This window comes from Sus scrofa, chromosome X (genome assembly GCF_000003025.6).
Source record: "Sus scrofa isolate TJ Tabasco breed Duroc chromosome X, Sscrofa11.1, whole genome shotgun sequence".
Lineage (NCBI taxonomy): Eukaryota > Metazoa > Chordata > Mammalia > Artiodactyla > Suidae > Sus > Sus scrofa.
In genome coordinates, this window is record NC_010461.5 from 15,308,562 (window position 1) to 15,327,278 (window position 18,717).

Here is an 18,717-nt window from a genome sequence, read left to right on the forward strand (position 1 = left end):
TTAAAAAGGGCCCCAACCCCCAGTGGAACATGCGCCAGGCAGATCAAGTTCATGGAGTTACTGAGCATGGTGTGCGTGATGGGGAAGGTGAGCGTGGGTCTGCCTGTCATCCGCCAGCAGCTGCACAGGTAGGCCAACTCGATCCTCAGCATCTCCACGATCATCTCGTTGTCCAGCGCCAGGTAGAAGTGATGCTGGTCGGTGAACTGCAAGTCAGAACAGGCCAGGTGAAAGGCTCTCCTTCATGTCCCTCGACACGGCCCCAGCTGTCATCCACAGCAGCACTCAGCCTTGCATGCTGTCTCCAGAGAAGAGGCTCGATCCTGGCTGCAGTCCACCCCTCATCATGGGGCTCTCCTCTCGATCAGACAAACTGATCTGTCGCCTGCCCAGAAGCTGTGGCCACTAATGCAGAAAGGAAAGGGGCCCAGCTACATCTATTTACAGCTCCTCAGATGGGAACTGGGTGCCATCTTATGTCTCCACCTGAACACATGCATGCACACTCTGCCACATTCAAAGTAGCTCACCGGATAGAAAAGAGAGTTTAATAAATGGATACTTATTGGTTTGCTACTGGCCTGCTCGTCTCACCTGGGGGGTGAAAGTGAAAATCTGGTTCCTAATCACATATAGTTTAGATGTTCCAAGGACACCAATGTGGCGATACGGTCGCCCACTCAATTTCATATTCTTATTTCGCCCTATTTGGAACGTGAAAGAGAAATTGGAGTTACAGCAAATACAGTGATATCTAACTCACCCGATTCTGGCTAAGACTGGCCTTATTTATATGCTAAATAACTCACTCTGGGGTCTGGTTTTTCTAATAGTCATGTCCTTCTTTGGGACAGGGATGAATTTAAAGCAAATCCCACCCCCTTCTTTTCACGCATGAGGAAGAACAGCACCTGATGCAACATCTATATGAAATGAAACTATTAAAAGGATCTTATTAATGTTTACCTTTTACTTATTTAATATTGGGCCATAATCCTAAACAAAGTCAGATTTTAAAAAAAGAGAACCCCTCTCTATCATGCATAAAACTTAGAAACATTATCAAGACACAAATGACTGCTCCAGTTGCGAATTTTCCAAGGTGGCTCCTTATTTTATGAAAGAGCTGATGAACCCCACGGCCGACCCGTGACAACATCTCCTGAATGGGCATTCAGCTTTTTGGCCATTCCTCTGCATGTGGAAACAGTCAAACCCCCTGCTTTAGTGCTCTGCCCAATTCTTTACAATTTACACATATCACAGTCTCCCCCAGACCCTAAACTTAGAACCGAAATGCCCCTTGGCCAAAAACACTGTGCTCTTTCCCCAAACCTACCTAGCTTGGCATATATGTGACTAAGAATCCGGCCTGGCTGGACTCGGATTGGATGAATATCAGCAATGCTCTGGACGTTCACCCCGTGTTTCTTCAGCAACTCCTTAATGTGGTTGTTTTCTGCCAAAACAGTCACTGTGAACAAGAACGTAGCATCTACATTAGACGGTGGCCCTCGTTGTTTCACGTGGATACACGCTGTGCTCTGCTCTTGTCTCTGGCCTGTGACAGACACTTGAGCATGTGCTTCACATGCTGAGAGGTTTTGAAAGGGACAGCACTTGTCCAGTCACTCTTCCTGGTTCTCTCCAGCCTTGCCTCCCCTCAGCACCCACGAGGCATGATTATCATGCATCCTCGATATGAAAGACAGTCTGATAAGAGACTTCTAGAAATGGTCGGTCTTCGACGGGTCCCAAGCTGAATTACCCCATCTCAAATGATGGCTTGCCTCCCTCTGGGTCTGCATTTATTCGAAACCTGTCTTGGGTTCTTTTCACATGGGGTCAGGACTGGAAATAGCTCCACAAGGGTGATACCTGGAGACGCCTGTGCCTCTGCTCTCAAAGACAAAAGACCAATGTGGTGTGTGCTAGCAGAGGATGGTCTGATTGAGGGCATTGGCCATGCTCCAGAGAGAAGGAAGAGTGGGCCTACTAGTGGGTGGGGTAGTGGGGCGGCCTGGCCCACTGGGAAGCTCGGCAAAGGGCCTCCTGTTGGTGGGGAAGAGGTACCCCAGAGCTGGGCCATGCACCCCCATGGGCTGGCCTGGGCCCCAGCTCCAGTGAATGAGGCTGGGCAACTGGCTCTCCATCAGGCAGGGAGCTCCAAGTGCCTGGGATGTGGGGGCCCAAGTGGGGCTCAGGCTCCCGCATCTGCTGTACCAGTACTGCTGGCTTTTAACAGAAGGGACAGAGCTTTGGCAAAGGAAGGCGTCCTGGGGAGGGCACTGGAGAAAGGGTGTTCTGGCCACACAGAGAGTAGATGGTACGGCGGCCGGGTGCAGCAGAGCCTTTGAGGACCTAGCGGGGCTCCAGGTGGTGCTCGGGCCAGGGGGAGGAGCCTTGGTTACTGTTAAGGGAGCCCCCTGAGCCCCACCATTGTACCTCCAGGCTGGTGGCACCTGAAAGTGATACATATAAATGCCATTGAGACCTGAATGTCACCTCCCTATATTTACATAGCACATGATGCTTTTGCAGAGTATTTTGATATCCATGATCTTATCTGAACTTCACAACAAGGCCCTGAGGGGAAGCCTTGCTGCTCAACTAGTCAGCTGGAGGCAGCAGGGACTGGAAGCTAACACTCTAAGCCCCAGCAAATGGGAACATCGGCCAGGCAGGACGGGGTGAGTGGCTTCCCTTGACATCTCTCTCTTCAGAAACTTCCAACGCTGTGCAAAGATCCACACGTCTCAGAACCACACAGTGCTCACTTTGTAGAAGTGACTCTTTTACAGCAGTGATTGACCAAGACCTGCGAGCTTGGTGATCTGATACAGCTGCACGCAGAGAAGGTTTGGAAACTGCACTTCTTTCTAGGCCAGAGCCTCTGCTATTTTCTACCCTGTTTTATTCTATCGCATTAAAAAAAAAAAAAGAGGTGCTCAGGATGCATCAATGCATCCCAGGCTGCAGGTGGAAAAGTGGCCTTGTGGACTTAAAGGATCACTTAGCAACATGCGCTCTGGTGATGGGCAGAAACTGTGGGGTCAGGCTGGATCAGGCCACCTGTATGTCAGAACTGGGTTCAAACCTCTAGCTCTCAGCTGGGGGTCCTTGAGGGATAGGTTAACCCCTCGGCCTCATGTCTAACAGGGGGTGATAATCATGATTGTCACAATTTCTACCTGATCAGAATGTTGTGCTGGTTGGGTGTATCTCTCGGCTGGCCCAGGGCACAGCAACGATCGGGTGATGACCCGCACAGCCTCTGCTTCCTCACGGCAGGTACAGAAAAATGAGCCTGTGGCCACAGAGAGGGTTGCCCTTCATCTGTTCAATAACTGCTTTCAGTGTATTGAGGGCGTATGTGTGAATCAACACAGAAGCTACAAAAATGATATGGGCTTTGTCCTTAAGAAACACGCATGGGAGCTCCCATTGTGACACATCAGAAATGAATCCTCCTAGGAACCATGAGGTTGTGGGTTTGATCCCCGGCCTCACTCAGTGGGTTAAGGATCTGGCATTGCCGTGAGCTGTGGTGTAGGTTGCAGACTTGGCTCTGATCTGGCGTTGCTGTGGCTGTGGTGTAGGCGAGCAGCTGTAGCTCTGATTAGACCCCTAGCCTGGGAACCTCCACATGCCATGGGTGTGGCCCTAAAAAGCAAAAAAAAAAAAAAAAAGAAAGAAAAGAAAGAAAGACACACACATGTACTTTAGAGGGTACAAGGTGTAGACACAATGTACTATGATACCAGCTGGTATATTAGTGACTCTATGAAGCTTGTGAGTTCCTGGGGAATCCTCCCTAGGAGCGAAAATATGGAGAGGAATTGGCCAGCTAGGCACATACCAGGCCTGGCCTGGCACTGAAGGATTTCCCTGTGGATCTCGGTTCCTCTCAAGACCACCCTGTGAGAAGGCACTGGTCACGAGAGCCTGAAGCACAGAGAGGTGAGGTCACATGGCTAGGCAGAGACAGTGTTGCAGCAGTAGCCTGGGCTAGACGTCCACCTTTGTGGAAGAGTTGCTGGCTGGAGAGGATGGGAGACAGGTAGAGGCAGGTGAAAACATGGGCCTGGAGCAATGGGAAGAAGTCAAACCACCAAGGGAGGAATGAGGGAACCCTCACTTGCTTTCACCAAGGTCATGTTCTACTTTTTAAAGAAGAGCCGTTATGAAAAATGATGCTCAGTGAAGCACTTTGTCCCACTTGCAATCAAGGTTTAGATTCAAGAAGACAGTTGCTTTGTAGAAAGTAACTTTATAATTGGAAGCTGCTGAGTTACATACAACATATTTCACTAAATTGATATATGCCAGAACACATACATATGCAGTTTTTAATTAAACAGGAAACTAGGGAACACTGTGCATTAAAATTAACATTGGGTATCAAGGAATGAAGATGGCAGAGTAGTAGGATGTGGAACTCACCTCTTCCCACAAACATATCAAGAATACATCTATAAACAGAGAGGTTCCCATACCCTGGGAAGTCCCCTCACTAGTGCGGAGATCAGTGGGGACAGAAAAGGAGCTTCAGAGGCTCGGAGGAGAACGCAGCAACAGGTTTGCTGCAGGCAGGACAGAGAGAGACTACAGACATGATCCATGCCACCACCCTGCATGCGCCAGCCTGGATGTGTATCTGCTGGTTACGGGTGGGGGCTGGGTGCTGCAAGGTGGGGTTCAGAGAAGAGACCCAGGGAAAGGACTGCTGCTGGCTGTGTAAAGACAGTCTGAAGGGGCAAGAGTGTGAGGAGCCGTGACCAGGGCTGCCATAGAAGCGAAGCGCCACTGTTAAGTGGTGTATGGAGGCAGGGCTGCCACTGCAGCCTCTTTTCCCACACACTGAACCCTGCCTCCACGGGCTCTAAGAGAGACTCCCGCCTGGGCAGGCTCGCACACCCTGGCTGCCGCCTTGGCCCCCTCCCACCTGGGCAGGCTCATACCCATGGCTGAGGTGGGGCCAAGGGCAGCGCCAACGCCAGTGTACTTTGTGAGCCCACGCAATGGCTGAAAGGTGACAGCAAAGCACACCCACAGGGGAGCAGCTCCAGTGGAGGAATACTCAGTGGCTCCTCTCCCAGTGGGAGTGCTCCAATCCCACCTCCCTTGCACTGCAGATCCAAAACGCAGCTCAGAAACAAATCTGGGGGCTTCTACTCCAACAGCTAGTGCGCAGATCCTGCCCCTGACAGGGCAGTGAAAACCACAGAGCAAAGAGGAGGCCATGTTCAATATCCAGTGCAGGCTCTGGTCACCACAACATGTCACACCTCCTATCAAGGGGATAACAACCAGCACACACAGAGGAAAGAGGTAATAGGCATCCATACTAAAAAACAGCCCTCACACCAAAAATATTAAACCCACACAGGCTGCACAGGGAACATTACCACATAAAAATGTCCTCCAGGACCACAGTAGATAACTGTTTCTACTATGCTCATAGAGCAAGAGAAATATAGGTAAAATGAAGAAGCAAAGGAACAACTCCCAATCAAAAGATTGAGAGAATTCAGGAGTTCCTGTCGTGGCGCACTGGTTAATGAATCCGACTAGGAACCATGAGGTTGAGGGTTCGGTCCCTGCCCTTGCTCAGTGGGTTAAGGATCCTGCGTTGCTGTGGCTCTGGCGTAGGCCGGTAGCTGCAGCTCCGATTCAGCCCCTAGCCTGGGAACCTCCATATGCCGCAGGAGCGGCCCAAGAAATAGCAAAAAAAGACAAAAAAAAAAAAAAGATTGAGAGAATTCACCTGCAAGAACAATGAAGTAGACCTCTTCAGTCTAATAGACACCAAGTTCAAAAAGGAGATAATGAAAATACTGAAGTAATTAAGAAAGACTATTGACATAAATTCAGATTACTATAAAAGGGAGCTAGAAACTATAAGGAGGAGCCAAGAAAAACTAGAGAATTCATTTGAAAAGACAAAAAAGAACTAAAGACTATGAATAGCAGAAAGAATAATGCAAAGAATGGAATAAGTGACCTGGAAGATAGAATAATGGAAATCACCCAATCAGGACAGCAAACAGAAACCCAAATTAAAAAAAAAAAAAAGCAATATAAGAGACCTATGCAATAATACAAAGTGTGCCAATCTATGCCTAATAAGGATCCCAGGAGGAAAAAAAAGAGAAAAGGGGATTGAAAAAGTATTTGAAGAAATTGCGGCTGAAAATTTCCCAAACCTAAAGAAGGAAACAGACATATAGATACAGGAAACACAGAGGGTTCTGAATAAGATAAACCCAAACAGACCCATAGCAAGACATAATATGGTAAAAAAAAGACAAAAGTTGGGAGTTCTCGTTGTGGCACAGTGGAAACAAGTCCGAGTAGGAACCATGAGGTTGCAGGTTTGATCCCTGGCCTCGCTCAGTGGGTTAAGGATCCGGCACTGCCGTGAGCTGTGGTGTAGGTCGCTTGGATCTGGTGTTGCTGTGGCTCTGGGAAAGCGGGCAGCTGTGGCTCCGATTAGACCCCTAGCCTGGGAACCTCCATATGCTGTTGAGTGCAGCCCTAAAAAGGCAAAAGACAAAAGACCAAAAAAAAGTTAAAGAGAAGATTCTAAAGGCAGCAAGAAAAACAAAGAGTTAATTACAAGGTAACCCCCATAAGGCTATCAGCTGATTTATCTACAGAAATGTTGCAGGCCAAAAGGGAGTAGCAAGATATATTCAAAGTCCTGAGAGGGAAAAATATGCAACCTAGGATACTCTACCCAGCAAGATTATCATTTAGAATAGAAAGAGAGAGAAAGAATTTCTCAGACAAGCAAAAACTAAAAGAATATCAGCAATACTAATCCCACCCTAAAGGAAATATTGAAAGGTCTTCTCTAAATAGAAAAGAAGCAAGACTCTATAGGAAAGAGAAAATTACAGTTGGCAAGCAAATCACTTTAATAAGCCAGTACACTGATTTAAAAAAAATCAAAAAATTTCTGTGAAAGTGATGATAACCACAATGAAGAGCAAAAGGATGAAAATGAAGATACAAAAGAGGACATCAAAATCATAAAATGTGGGAGAGTAAGAAAATATAAATTTTTTTTCTAGTCTAAAGCAAGTGGATAAGGAAAGGGTTAACATACTTGAAAAACGGTGCAAAAAGAGAACATAAGCATAATTCAAAAGAAAATCATCAAACCACAAAAGGAAAAACAAATAAAAAGGGACAAGAAGAAATATAAAATGAACAGGAAAACAAGGTTTATATGGCAATAAATACCTATCTAACAAAAATTACCTTAAACGTCAATGGACTAAATGCTCCCATCAAAAGACATATAGTGACAGATTGGATTAAAAAAAAAACAAGAGTCTACAATATGCTGCCTACCAGAGAACCACCTCAGGGCAAAGGAAACACAGATTTAAAGTGAAGGGATGGGAAAAGATATTTCATGCAAATGGGAATGACAAGAAAATGGGGTGGGGGTATAGCGATACTCATACCAGACAAAATATATTATAAAACAAAGGCCATAAAGAAAGATAAAGAAGTACATCACATAGTGAGAGAAGAATCAATACAAGGAGAGGATATTGCAATCATCAAAATTCAGGCACCCAATATAGAAGCACCCAAATACCTAAAACAAATACTAACAGACATAAAGGGAGAAACTGACAAGAATACAATAACAGCTGGAGACTTTAACACCCTACTCACATCAATGGACAGATCTCTGAGATAGAAAATCAATAGGGCATCAGAATCCTAAATAATACAAAAGAACAGTTAGACTTAATTTTTATCTTCAGGATATTATACCCCCCCCACCCCAAAACAGAATATATATTCTTTTCAAGCACACATGGAATATTCTCTAGGACTGACCACATACTGGGGCACAAAATAAGCCTCAACAAATTTGGGTATAGAAATTATTTCAAGCATCTTTTCTGACCACCACAGCATGAAACTAGAAATCAACCATAGAAAAAGAAATGAGAAAAAAACCAATTACATGGAGACTAAACAACATGCTACTAAAAAACCATTAGGTCAAACGAAATCAAAGAAGAAATTAAAAAATACCTTGAGGCAAATGACAATGAAAACACAACCATACAAAAATCTATGGAATGCACCAAAAGCAATTCTTAGAGGGAGGTAGATACAGGCCTACTTTAAGAAACAAGAAAAATCTCAAACAACCTAACCCATCACCTAAAAGAATAAGAAAAAAGTACAATAAACAAAACCTAAAGTCAGCAGAAGGAAAAAGATAATAAAGATCAGATGGGAAATAAAGATTTAAAAAAGTAGAAAAAAATCAATAAAACCAAGAGCTGGTTCTTTGAAAGGGTAAACAAAATGGACAAACCTCTGGCCAGGCTCACCAAGAAGAAAGGAGAGAAGACTCAAATAAACAAAGTAAGAAATGAAAGAGGATAAATCACAACTGATACTTCAGAAGTACAAATGAGAGGGAGTTCTCTTGTGGCACAAGGGGTTAAGGATCCAGTGTTGTCACTGCAGCAGCTTGGGTCGTTGCTACGGCACAGGTTCGATCCCTGGCCCAGGAACTTTCATATGCTAAGGGTGCAGCCAACAAAAACCAAAAACCCCCGCACACCCCTAAAAGAATACAATGAGCAATTATATGCCAATAAATTCAACAATGTAGAACGGACAACTTTCCAGAAACATACAGTGCACCAAAACTGAACCAAGAAGAAATAGATAATATGAGCAGACCAATCACTAGCAATGAAATAGAATCTGCAATAAAAAATATTTCCTACAAACAAAAGTCCAGGACCAGATGGCTTCACTGGGGAAATCAACCAAACACACAATGAACTTATACCAATCCTTCTCAAACTTTTACAAAAGACTGAAGAGGAAGGAACACTCGCAAAGACATTTTATGAAGCCTACCATCACCCCGATACCAAAACCAAAGACACTACCAAAAAAGAAAATTACAGGTCACTATCTTTGATGAATATAGATGGAAAAAATTCTCAACAAAGCACAAGCAAACCAAATTCAACAACGCATAAAAAAGATCATATACACAACAAAGTTGTATTCATCCCAGGGTCACAAGGATGGTTCAACATATGCAAATCAATCGGTGTAATACACCACATCAACAAAAGAAAGGACAAAAACCACATGATCATCTCAATAGATGCAGTAAAAGCATTTGATAAAATTCAACAACCATTCACGATAAAACCCTTATGAAAGTGGTTATAGAGGAAACCTATTTCAACAGAATAAAAGCTATTTTTCATAAACCCGCAGCCAACATAATACTCAAAAGTGAAAAGCTGAAAGCCTTCCCACTAAAATCTAGAACAAGACAAGGAAGATAAGGATGCCCACTCTTACCACTCTTATTCAACAGAGTATTAGAAATCCTAACTACAGCAATCAGACAAATAAAAGAAACAAAAGGTACTCATATTGGTAGGGAAGAGGTAAAGTTGTTATTATATGCAGGTGACATGACAGTATATGCAGAAAACCCTAAAGACTCCATACAAAAAGCATAGAATTGATCAATGAATTTAGCAAGGTAGCAGGATACAAGACTAACATACAGAAATTGGTTGTGTTTCTTTCCACTAATAATGGAATATCAGAAAGGGAATATAAACAAACAATCTATTTTAAAGTCATGTCAAAAAAAATACTTAGGAATAAATCAGACCAATGAGGTAAAATACTTATACTCTGAGAACTATAAAACATTAATCAAGGAAATTGAAAAGCATTCAAAGAAATGGAAAGTTGTGTCATGCTCTTGGATTGGAAGAATGAATATTGTTAAAATGGTAATACTACCCAAAGCAATCTACAGCTCTAATGGGATCCCTATCAAATTACCCATGACATTTTTCAGAGAACTAGAACAAATAATCCCCAAATTTGTATGGAACCATAAAAGACCCCAAACTGCCAAAGCAATACTGAAGAAAAAGAACAAAGCAAGAGGCATAACCCTCCCAGACTTCAGGCAATACTACAAAGCTTCAGTAATCAAAAGTGTGGTACTGGCATAAAAACATATAGATCAATGGAATAGAATAGAGTCTGAAAAAAAACCACATTCCTACAGTCAATTAATCTTTGACAAAGGAGGCAAGAATATAAAATGGGAAAAAAACAGTCTCTTCAGGACGTGGTGCTAGAAAAATTGGACAGCTACATGCAAATCAATGATACTAGAACACACCCTCACATCATACACAAAAATAAACTAAAAATGGCTTAAAGACTTAAATGTAAGAGATGACACCATAAAACTCCTAGAAGAGAACATAGGCAAAACATTCTCTGACTTAAATTGTACCAATGTTTTATTAGGTCAATCTCCCAAAGCCATAGAAATAAAAACAAGAATAAACAAATGGGAGAGTTCTCTTGTGGCACAGTAAGTTAAGGGTTCAGTGTTCTCACTGCAGCAGCTCAGGTTGCTGCTGTGGCGAGGATTAGACCCCCGGCCCAGAAACTTCCACATGCTATGGATGGGGCAAAAAGGAAGGAAGGAAGGAAGGAAAGGAGGACAGACAGAAAGACAGTCAGAAGGACGGACGGACCTAGTCAAACTTAACAAACTTATGTGCAGCAAAGGAAACTATAAATAAAACAAAAAGACAACTTAGAGAATGGCAGAAAATAGTTGCAAATGATGAGACAGACAAGGGTTTAATTTCCAAAATATACAAACAGCTCATATAACTCAACAACAACAACAAAAACAACCCAACAGAAAAATGGTCAGAAGACCTAAGTAGACATTTCTCCAAAGAAGACATACAGATGGCCAACAGGCATATGAAAAGATGCTCAACATTACTAATTGTTAGAGTTAACTACAATGAGGTAACGCCCCATTCCAGTCAGAATGGCCACCATTAAAGAGTCTACAAATAATAAATGCTAGAGAGGGTGTGGAGAAAAGGGAACTCTCTTACATTGTTGGGGGGAATGTAAACTGGTACAGCCACAACGGAAAACAGTATGAAGTTTCCTCAAAACACTAAAAATAGAGTTACCATATGATCCAGCAATCCCACTCCTGGGCATATAGCTGGAGAAAACTTTTATTTGAAAAGATACATGCACCTGCATGTTCATCGCAGCACTATTCACAATAGCCAAGACATGGAAACAACCTAAATGTCCATCGACAGATGAATGGATTAAGAAGATGTGGTATATAGTATACACACACACACAGGAATATAACTCAGCCATAAAAAGGAATGAAATAATGCTGTTTGCAGCAACATGGATGCAAATAGAGATTATCATACTAAGCGCAGTAAGTCAGAAAGAGAAACCAAAGCAGACTCAAAGACAGAGAACAGACTTGTGACTGCCAAGGGGGTTGGGGATGGAAGGATTGGGAGTTTGAGATTAGCCAACTATTACATATAAGATGGTTAAACAACATGGTCTTACACTATAGCACAGGGAACTATAGTCAATATACTGTGACAAACCATAATGGAAAAGAAATGAGTAAGAAATATATACATATAACTGAATAGCTGTGTCATACAGAAGAAATTAACACAACATTGTAAATCAACCATACTTCAATAAAATTTTTTTAAGTTGGTTTTACAAAGTTAAATACTATTAATAAACATGCTCACAAACCTTGTACTACAACATCAGGTTTGACGGAAGTGGAAAATCTTCTATTTAAGGGATCAATTTCACCAGTGGCCAGGAATCCCTAGTAAAAGAGAAGCAAGAATGCTATGAAATACCGATTCACTGAAGTTTCACCATGAACCTAAGTTTGAAAATAAAATATTTTTGGAGTTCCCTGCTGGCTCAATCATTGTCACTGCTGGTGGCATGGGTTTGATCCCTGGTCTGGGAACTTCCACATGCTGAGGTGTGGCAAAAAAATAAATAAAATTAAAAATATTAAAAAATTAAGAACTTAAGCCCTGAGGCAGGAAAATGCTTAACCAGAAGCAATGAGTCAGAGGCAGTAGACCTTCTGTCTGAGGGTGTTATGGACCAAGGGAACATCTGATACAAAACTCACTGCAGAACCATCAGCCCACTGCCCTTTCCTGTAGACAGCACTGGACAGGCAGAGTCCTTCCGCTTCCTGTGCCGAGGACTGTGTGTAGTAGTTTCCCAAACCCTCCATCTTCCATACTTGTGCTGATCCCGGCTGAGAAGCTTCTGGCCTCCTGCTGACCATCAACTCAACCAGGCTCCAGCCACAGACCGGGAATGCTGGTGGGAAGGGGTGTGGGGAGAGTGCTCGCCTTGCATCTACCCCCAAAATGGGGATTTACCATAAATAGGGACACACAAGCCCTGGACTCAAGCCTCAGAGCCAACTCAACCAGGTGACTTTAAAGCCATGAAGATGCCAAAGACATTCATATCCACACTGGGCAGAGAGCCCCTGTACTCTTCTGGTCCCCTGATGGTTTCTAGTCTGTGAAGCCCCCAAGGCCCCTACCTCTGCCAACAGGGAGCTGAGGATGTACAAGGACTGGCCCCACAGATGGGGCAGCTTCCCCAGAGGAACCCTGTCCACTGTGTGAGGATTCTTATATTCTTCATCCACCTGGCAAAGAGAAAAAATCCAAATTCAGAATGTGAGAGAAGAAGAAGGCCAACGTCACTCACTGCACACGGGGCGGCGCACAGAGGATTTACACAAGGCCACTCATTTGATCCTCTAGAGCGATTCTGCCTGAGAGCCAGGACAGGGAGAACTGGACAAAGGCGCAGAGGTGGAACTCAAACCTAGGTTCGCTTCCAGGCCAGTGCTCTTGCCACAAGCAGACTGATGGCAAATGGTAGAGAGATAGGCACTGGAAGCCTGGCCTGCCTTCTTTGGCACAGGTCTGGGCAATAAAAAATTCACAGCTCATGCTTCTGTTTGGCCATATTATGGGTACAATGATCTAAAACATCAGACAACAGCCATGGCAGTGCAGTGCTGGATGTTATCTTCTACCTGGCTCTCCTCAGGGGTGCATAAACCCCGTGTGACGATACAAGGAAACTACCAGAAGGTGGCGCTATTTATTGAGGAAAACAACTATTGGATCGCTCGTTTTCCATCAAGGATTCAAAAAAGCTAAATCCAGTAGGAGCTTTTGACTCATCAAAATAAGCTACAGTTCCCTTTCTGATGGACACTGCTGGCTACATGCTGTAAAAGTGGGTCTGTAACTTTCTCTGCAGTAAACTCCACGCTGACATTTGGGTTTTACAATGTTCGTTGGTTGGGGGTGACGTGAGCGACCCCCTTCTTCCTCCACAAAACCCAAGCCAACCGAAGGAAACAGGGAACACGTCTTTCTCCAAAGGGGGAAAAAAACAAAATCACATCATGAGGTGACTCATTTCCTGCTTATAGATTAATCAGTGATGTTATTAATATATTTACTACATTTTGAAAAATTTGCTGTAGTAAACGAAGAAAAACCTAAGCTCATAAACTGAACAGTTAAACGTCACCAGTAATCAAACAGGATAATAGGATAATATGTGGAGGGAGAGTCTCCAAAATGTCATCGTGGTTATATTTGGGAGGTAAGATTAGAGAGAAATATTTTCTTCTTTCTACTGAATTGAGGAGGTTTTGCAGTACGCAGGATTACTTTTACAATCAAATTGTGTGTTAAAGCTTTTTGAAATGTAAATAGTGTTAAGAAAGACGGCACAGAACTGGAATGGGAAATAGTTTATGCAAAGAACAGAAGGCAGACAAGGTGTCTGGATCAAAAGACAGCATGACTCTGCTCTCTTCCCACCCACGGCCAGCTCCCGCTTCCCCGCGGAGGTGTGCCTCTCCCTGCCTCCATCTCAGTCCTTCCAGGCTGTTTGCAGGTCCTCTAACGCACCGAGCCTTTGCTGTTGCCACTCTAGTGTCTGCCCTCCGGCCCCACCAACTTGCTCTCCCGACAACGCCCCCCTCCCCGCCAGCCTGCAAGCTTGCAGAGACTGAGCCGGTGTTGTGACCCCTCTGTCAGCGCACTTGCACTGGTCTCGAACTGTCCGATGCAGCCTCTGTGGCTGGTGGCACCTTGCAAAAAGCATGTCCAGCTGAGGAAATGAATGACACTGAAACCCAGGCTGGATGCCGTCTTGGCCCAGGGCTGCAGCCACTCTAAGGACAGGGCCCTTTTTCTAGTTTGCATAAAGGTGCCTTATGAGTCTAGGTGGCCCTGTGTGCAATGGTTTTTATATATTACTGATGTGATGGGTAAACCTTCCTATCTTACTGGGAAGCAGCCAATACACTATGTTCAACATAAAAGCATGTTCAAAACTGGTGATATGTAAACATGCTAGATAAAGGAGGGTGTTGAAATGACAAGCAGAAGCCCAAAGCTCAGTGTGGAGTTTACGAGAAAGCTGCAGAGTACCCTTTCATGTACAGCCAGAACTGTTCACCAGAAAAAAAAAAAAAAAAAGGAGCACTTATAACACCCAGCATTTACTATAGTCAGGAAATGTGCCTTTTAGTAGAACATAGATGGCTGGTTATTCTCTATTCTGTAACTATTTATTTTCCCTTCCTCTGCTTCCAGGTGCCAAACCACCTTCCATAACTCATTTTGTTTTGCCAAGTGCCTCCGTATCGGAAAAGGGGCAACCTGAACAGGTAGTCCCAGCCCTCACTGTCAGCACCCCCTCCCAATACATACACATGACACAGTAAAAGGAGTACAGGAGCAGGAAATCTAGGCCTCTGCCACTTACAGAGAAAACAGCCCGTGCAGGCTCCATGGCCAGATCTGTTTAGTGAGGGACTCTCTGCTCCCTGGAAATGCACCACCCATTAGGAGGCAGCGTGGGGTTATGAGGAGGCCCTGAACTGGGGATCTGGTTCCAGGTGGAGCCCAATGCTGTCTGAGCTCTGACAGTTCCCACAGCCTCTCTGAACTGAGGCAGATAATTTCAAAGGCCCTGACTATGTGCTGGTGGGCCTGATTCAACCATAGAAGCCCTAGACCCAAGCTGCTGCATGACAGCCTCTGCCGGGTTACCCTCTCCTGCAGGCCCTGTCAGCTGAGGAAGGGATGCTGGTCTTGTCCTCCCACTAATGCAATAATGACACTTTAAAGCAACAGGAACACGTGAAGGAGCAATAGCCTTGAATCAAGAATTCTTTTCTTCTAACATGAGGAAATCTTCCCATTAAGATATATATGTCCAGGAGCTCTCGTCGTGGCGCAGTGGTTAACGAATCCGACTAGGAACCATGAGGTTGCAGGTTTGATCCCTGGCCTTGCTCAGTGGGTTAAAGATCCGGCGATGCCGTGAGCTGTGGTGTAGGTTGCAGACGCGGCTCGGATCTGCTGTTGCTGTGGCTCTGGCGTAGGCTGGCGGCTACAGCTCCGATTAGACCCCTAGCCTGGGAACCTCCATATGCCCCAGGAGCGGCCCTAGAAAAGGCAAAAAGACAAAAGATATATATGTTCATCATGAGCCAACTTAAGAAACTTGGTAGAACAAAAGTACCTTTGGGCATCTTGGAACTGGCCAGTTTCTCTCTTCCTGATATAGCGTGGCTTCTAAGTGATTGCTCAAGCTACAGTTCAGGAAGTGCCTGACTCAAAGGAAGAGATTCTCAACTACCCCAAACAGGCGGGCCTCAGTTGCAGACCACCGCAATGAGTAAAAAGGAGTTAACAAATTTTTTGGTTTCCCTGGGCGTATAAAATTAGGGTCACACTATACTGTCATATATTAAGAGTGCAAGAGCATTTGGTTTAAAGGAAATGTACACATCTTAATTTTAACATACTTCACTGCTCAAAAATGCTATCATCTGAGCCTTCACTGAGTTTAGTGGTGACATCAAAGATCACCAATCACAGTTCACCGTAACAAATAATCATGAAAAAGTCTGAAATGTGAGGATTACCAAAATGTGACAGAGACACAACGTGAGCAAATGCTATTGGAAAAACTTGATGAAGGGTTGCTGCTAACCTTTAGTTTGTGGGGAAAAGAAAAAAAAAAAAAAATAGACACAGTATCCGTGAAGTTGTGGTGAAGTGAGGTCTGCCTGCAGCTCTCTCGCCCTCCCCCAGGGAGAGTCTGTCTGGATTCTTCTGGGGCGATGTGGGACAACACAGTGCCCAACAGTGTTCTGTACTGTCCAGGGCCTGTTTGGCCTTGGGCTTGGCAGAGGGACAGGTATCCTCTGAAGGGCCTCCAGTGACGCCTCCCTTGGGTACCTGGGTCCAGCGCGGCTCCAAAGCTACTATAACTCCTGTGACAGACAGGAGCGCTACTGAAGACTTTACAGGCTACGTCTCCTGGGCAAGTGTTAGGTCTTAAAGGAGAAGGGAAAATGCCGTAAGGCCAAGCGCCAACTCACGTCATTCCAGATAAGCAGCGCCTGTTACCTTGTCAGGTGGGATGGCGTAGAGCTCAGGCACCAGGCGGATCCCGTCCTTGCCCCGGATTAATATTCCCTCCAGGGCCTCGCGGTACTCTTGCACCTGGAAAACAGCCCCATCCCCCAAGGGGTGAAAGAGCAGTGCCACACAGAAAAACAGCTCTTTTGGCAACTAACAGATTAGAAGTAGGAGCCGGGCTAAGACATGCACAAATACCTTCAGCTCAAGGGGTGCAGGAGGAACCTGGACTCTTGCTGAGAGCAAATGTCAGGAAGAGCTAAATGCAACTGGTCTTTTGTATGCTGTCTTTAACTCATGATTAAAATATTTCACTCAACTTCTCATTTAAATTTTGTCTCACCAGCTACACCATAAGCTTTCTGGTGTGGAGGCCAGTACATCCCTTTTCCACCTGTTGGTAGTTTTCCATTTAAAATGCCCTCATTCAGGAGTTCCCGTTGTGGCTCAGGGGTAACGAGCCCACTGATTATTATCCATGAGGATGAGGGTTCGATCCCTGGCCTGAGCCCACCGATTATTATCCATGAGGATGAGGGTTCGATCCCTGGCCTCGCTCAGTGGGTTAAGGATCCGGCGTTGCTGTGAACTGTGGTGTAGGCCAGCAGCTGTAGCTGATTCAACCCCTAGCCTGGGAACTTCGATATGCCCTGGGTGTGACCCTAAAAAAAGACTAAAATAAAATGCCCTCCTTCAAACATTTATTGCTCAAGAAATTTTGCTGAATGAATTGGATGTGAAGAAAATGCAGTGTCTGTACTATGATCCATACACCCTGATTCTTAGGATGTGCTACTCAATATAATAAAAGCAGTGATGTTGATTTCTATTAAATTAAAGAGGCAGTGATTAAGACCTTTGTATTAAAAGGGAAATGAAGAAAGAAAAAACCTTCAGCCACCCACCCCACTATTTAACACATTTCTCCTCTGGAGAGCCCAGTCACATGGCTTCCCGATTTCATTTTCTTCTTTGAAATTTATGGACAGCAAAACATGACGGGGTGCATCGCTTTTAAAATGTCAATGGGCAACAAGTAGAACAGGGAGCATAAAGCAGTAAATTCTGAGACCTAGAAAATAAGGGATTAAGCACAGGCTTTTCTGTCTCCTTAGCTTTTGTTTCTGATAATTGTCAAGCTTGTTCGTAACAGAAATTCCAACTCAACCCTTTTGAGAGATCTCAGTTCTGGGATACAAGAAAGCCTAAGACCCAAGATAATCACTAAAGCATAAGAGTAAGAATCGACAACGGGGGAACGTTAATATTTCAAGCTTACTGCCGCTTCTGAAATACCTCGGCAATCCTGAACAGAGGCAGCTTTCAAAGACTAAAATGAGTTTTAGATTGCATATCCTACCCAAGAATATGTGATGTGAACAGATTAAAAAAGACAGCCAAGTATATGAGCTTGTCAATAAGCTTCATAAGGACAGGTCTGCTCTGCTCACCAAAGTGTGCATGGCAGCAAATGCTAAAGCAATGTGTCTTGAACAAATGAACTTTGCATTAACAAATACTCATTGTATTGTGCACTTACTATGGACTCGGCAAAGGCGATGTACCAGTGAACGGGATGGAGACCACCTCTACCAGGGTCCTTTGATAAGTAAGTGGGAAACACAGTTAGAAGTGCCACGCTGGTGTGAGAGCTGTGGGGCTTATAAAAGGAGCACCTGATCCAGCTTTTCAAATTTCTCAAAGAAGAGACCCAACGGATCAAGAGGAGGAAGGAGCAGTTGGGGTAGAAAGCATATTCTGGGCATTTGAGAAAAAGGGAGAGACAGTCTTGTTCAAAGGACTGAAAAAGTTGCCATGTGCTTGGATCATAGAGCTCAACAAAGGAAGTAAGGAGTAAGAAATCAGGCTATTGGAGTTCCCGTTGTGGCACAGTGGAAATGAATCCGACTAGGAACCTGGAGGTTGCGGGTTCGATCCCTGCATTGCCATGAGCTTTGGTGTAGGCCGCAGACTTGGCTCGGAAATAGTGTGCCTATGGTGTAGGCCTGAGAACCTCCATATGCCACAGGATGCGGCCCTAAAAAGGAAAAAAAAAAAAAAAAAAAAAAAAAAATTGGGCTACAGTGGTGAAAATGAGGGCCAGAGGGTATGAGATTCTACAAAACATGTGAAGAGCTTGTATTTTACCCCAAAAGCAATCAGGAAGCCATTCAGAACTTTTAAGCAGACCAGTAGCATAATCTCTCTTAATAACAGCACCCTGGCAATGGGTGTGCAGAACAGCAGGAAGGAGGCTGGAGGCTGGGAGACCAGGAAGAATGATGATATATTAAATAAGACATTAGCCAAGAGTACC

General features: G+C 44.4%; 1 protein-coding gene across 12 annotated transcripts in view; it reads right to left on the reverse strand.

Annotated features, from left to right (window-relative positions):
- PHKA2 (phosphorylase kinase regulatory subunit alpha 2) overlaps positions 1 to 18,717 on the reverse strand; it is an 86,334-nt gene that overhangs the window by 29,164 nt on the left and 38,453 nt on the right. For all 12 annotated transcript variants that reach the window (XM_013985960.2, XM_013985959.2, XM_003134959.6 and 9 more), the window contains 6 exons: positions 16,389 to 16,484; positions 12,476 to 12,583; positions 11,647 to 11,725; positions 1,340 to 1,474; positions 595 to 704; positions 62 to 206 (listed from right to left, as the gene is read on the reverse strand). In XM_013985960.2, coding sequence (XP_013841414.1) covers positions 62 to 206; positions 595 to 704; positions 1,340 to 1,474; positions 11,647 to 11,725; positions 12,476 to 12,583; positions 16,389 to 16,484 — 673 coding nt within the window. The remainder of the gene's footprint in view (positions 1 to 61; positions 207 to 594; positions 705 to 1,339; positions 1,475 to 11,646; positions 11,726 to 12,475; positions 12,584 to 16,388; positions 16,485 to 18,717) is intronic.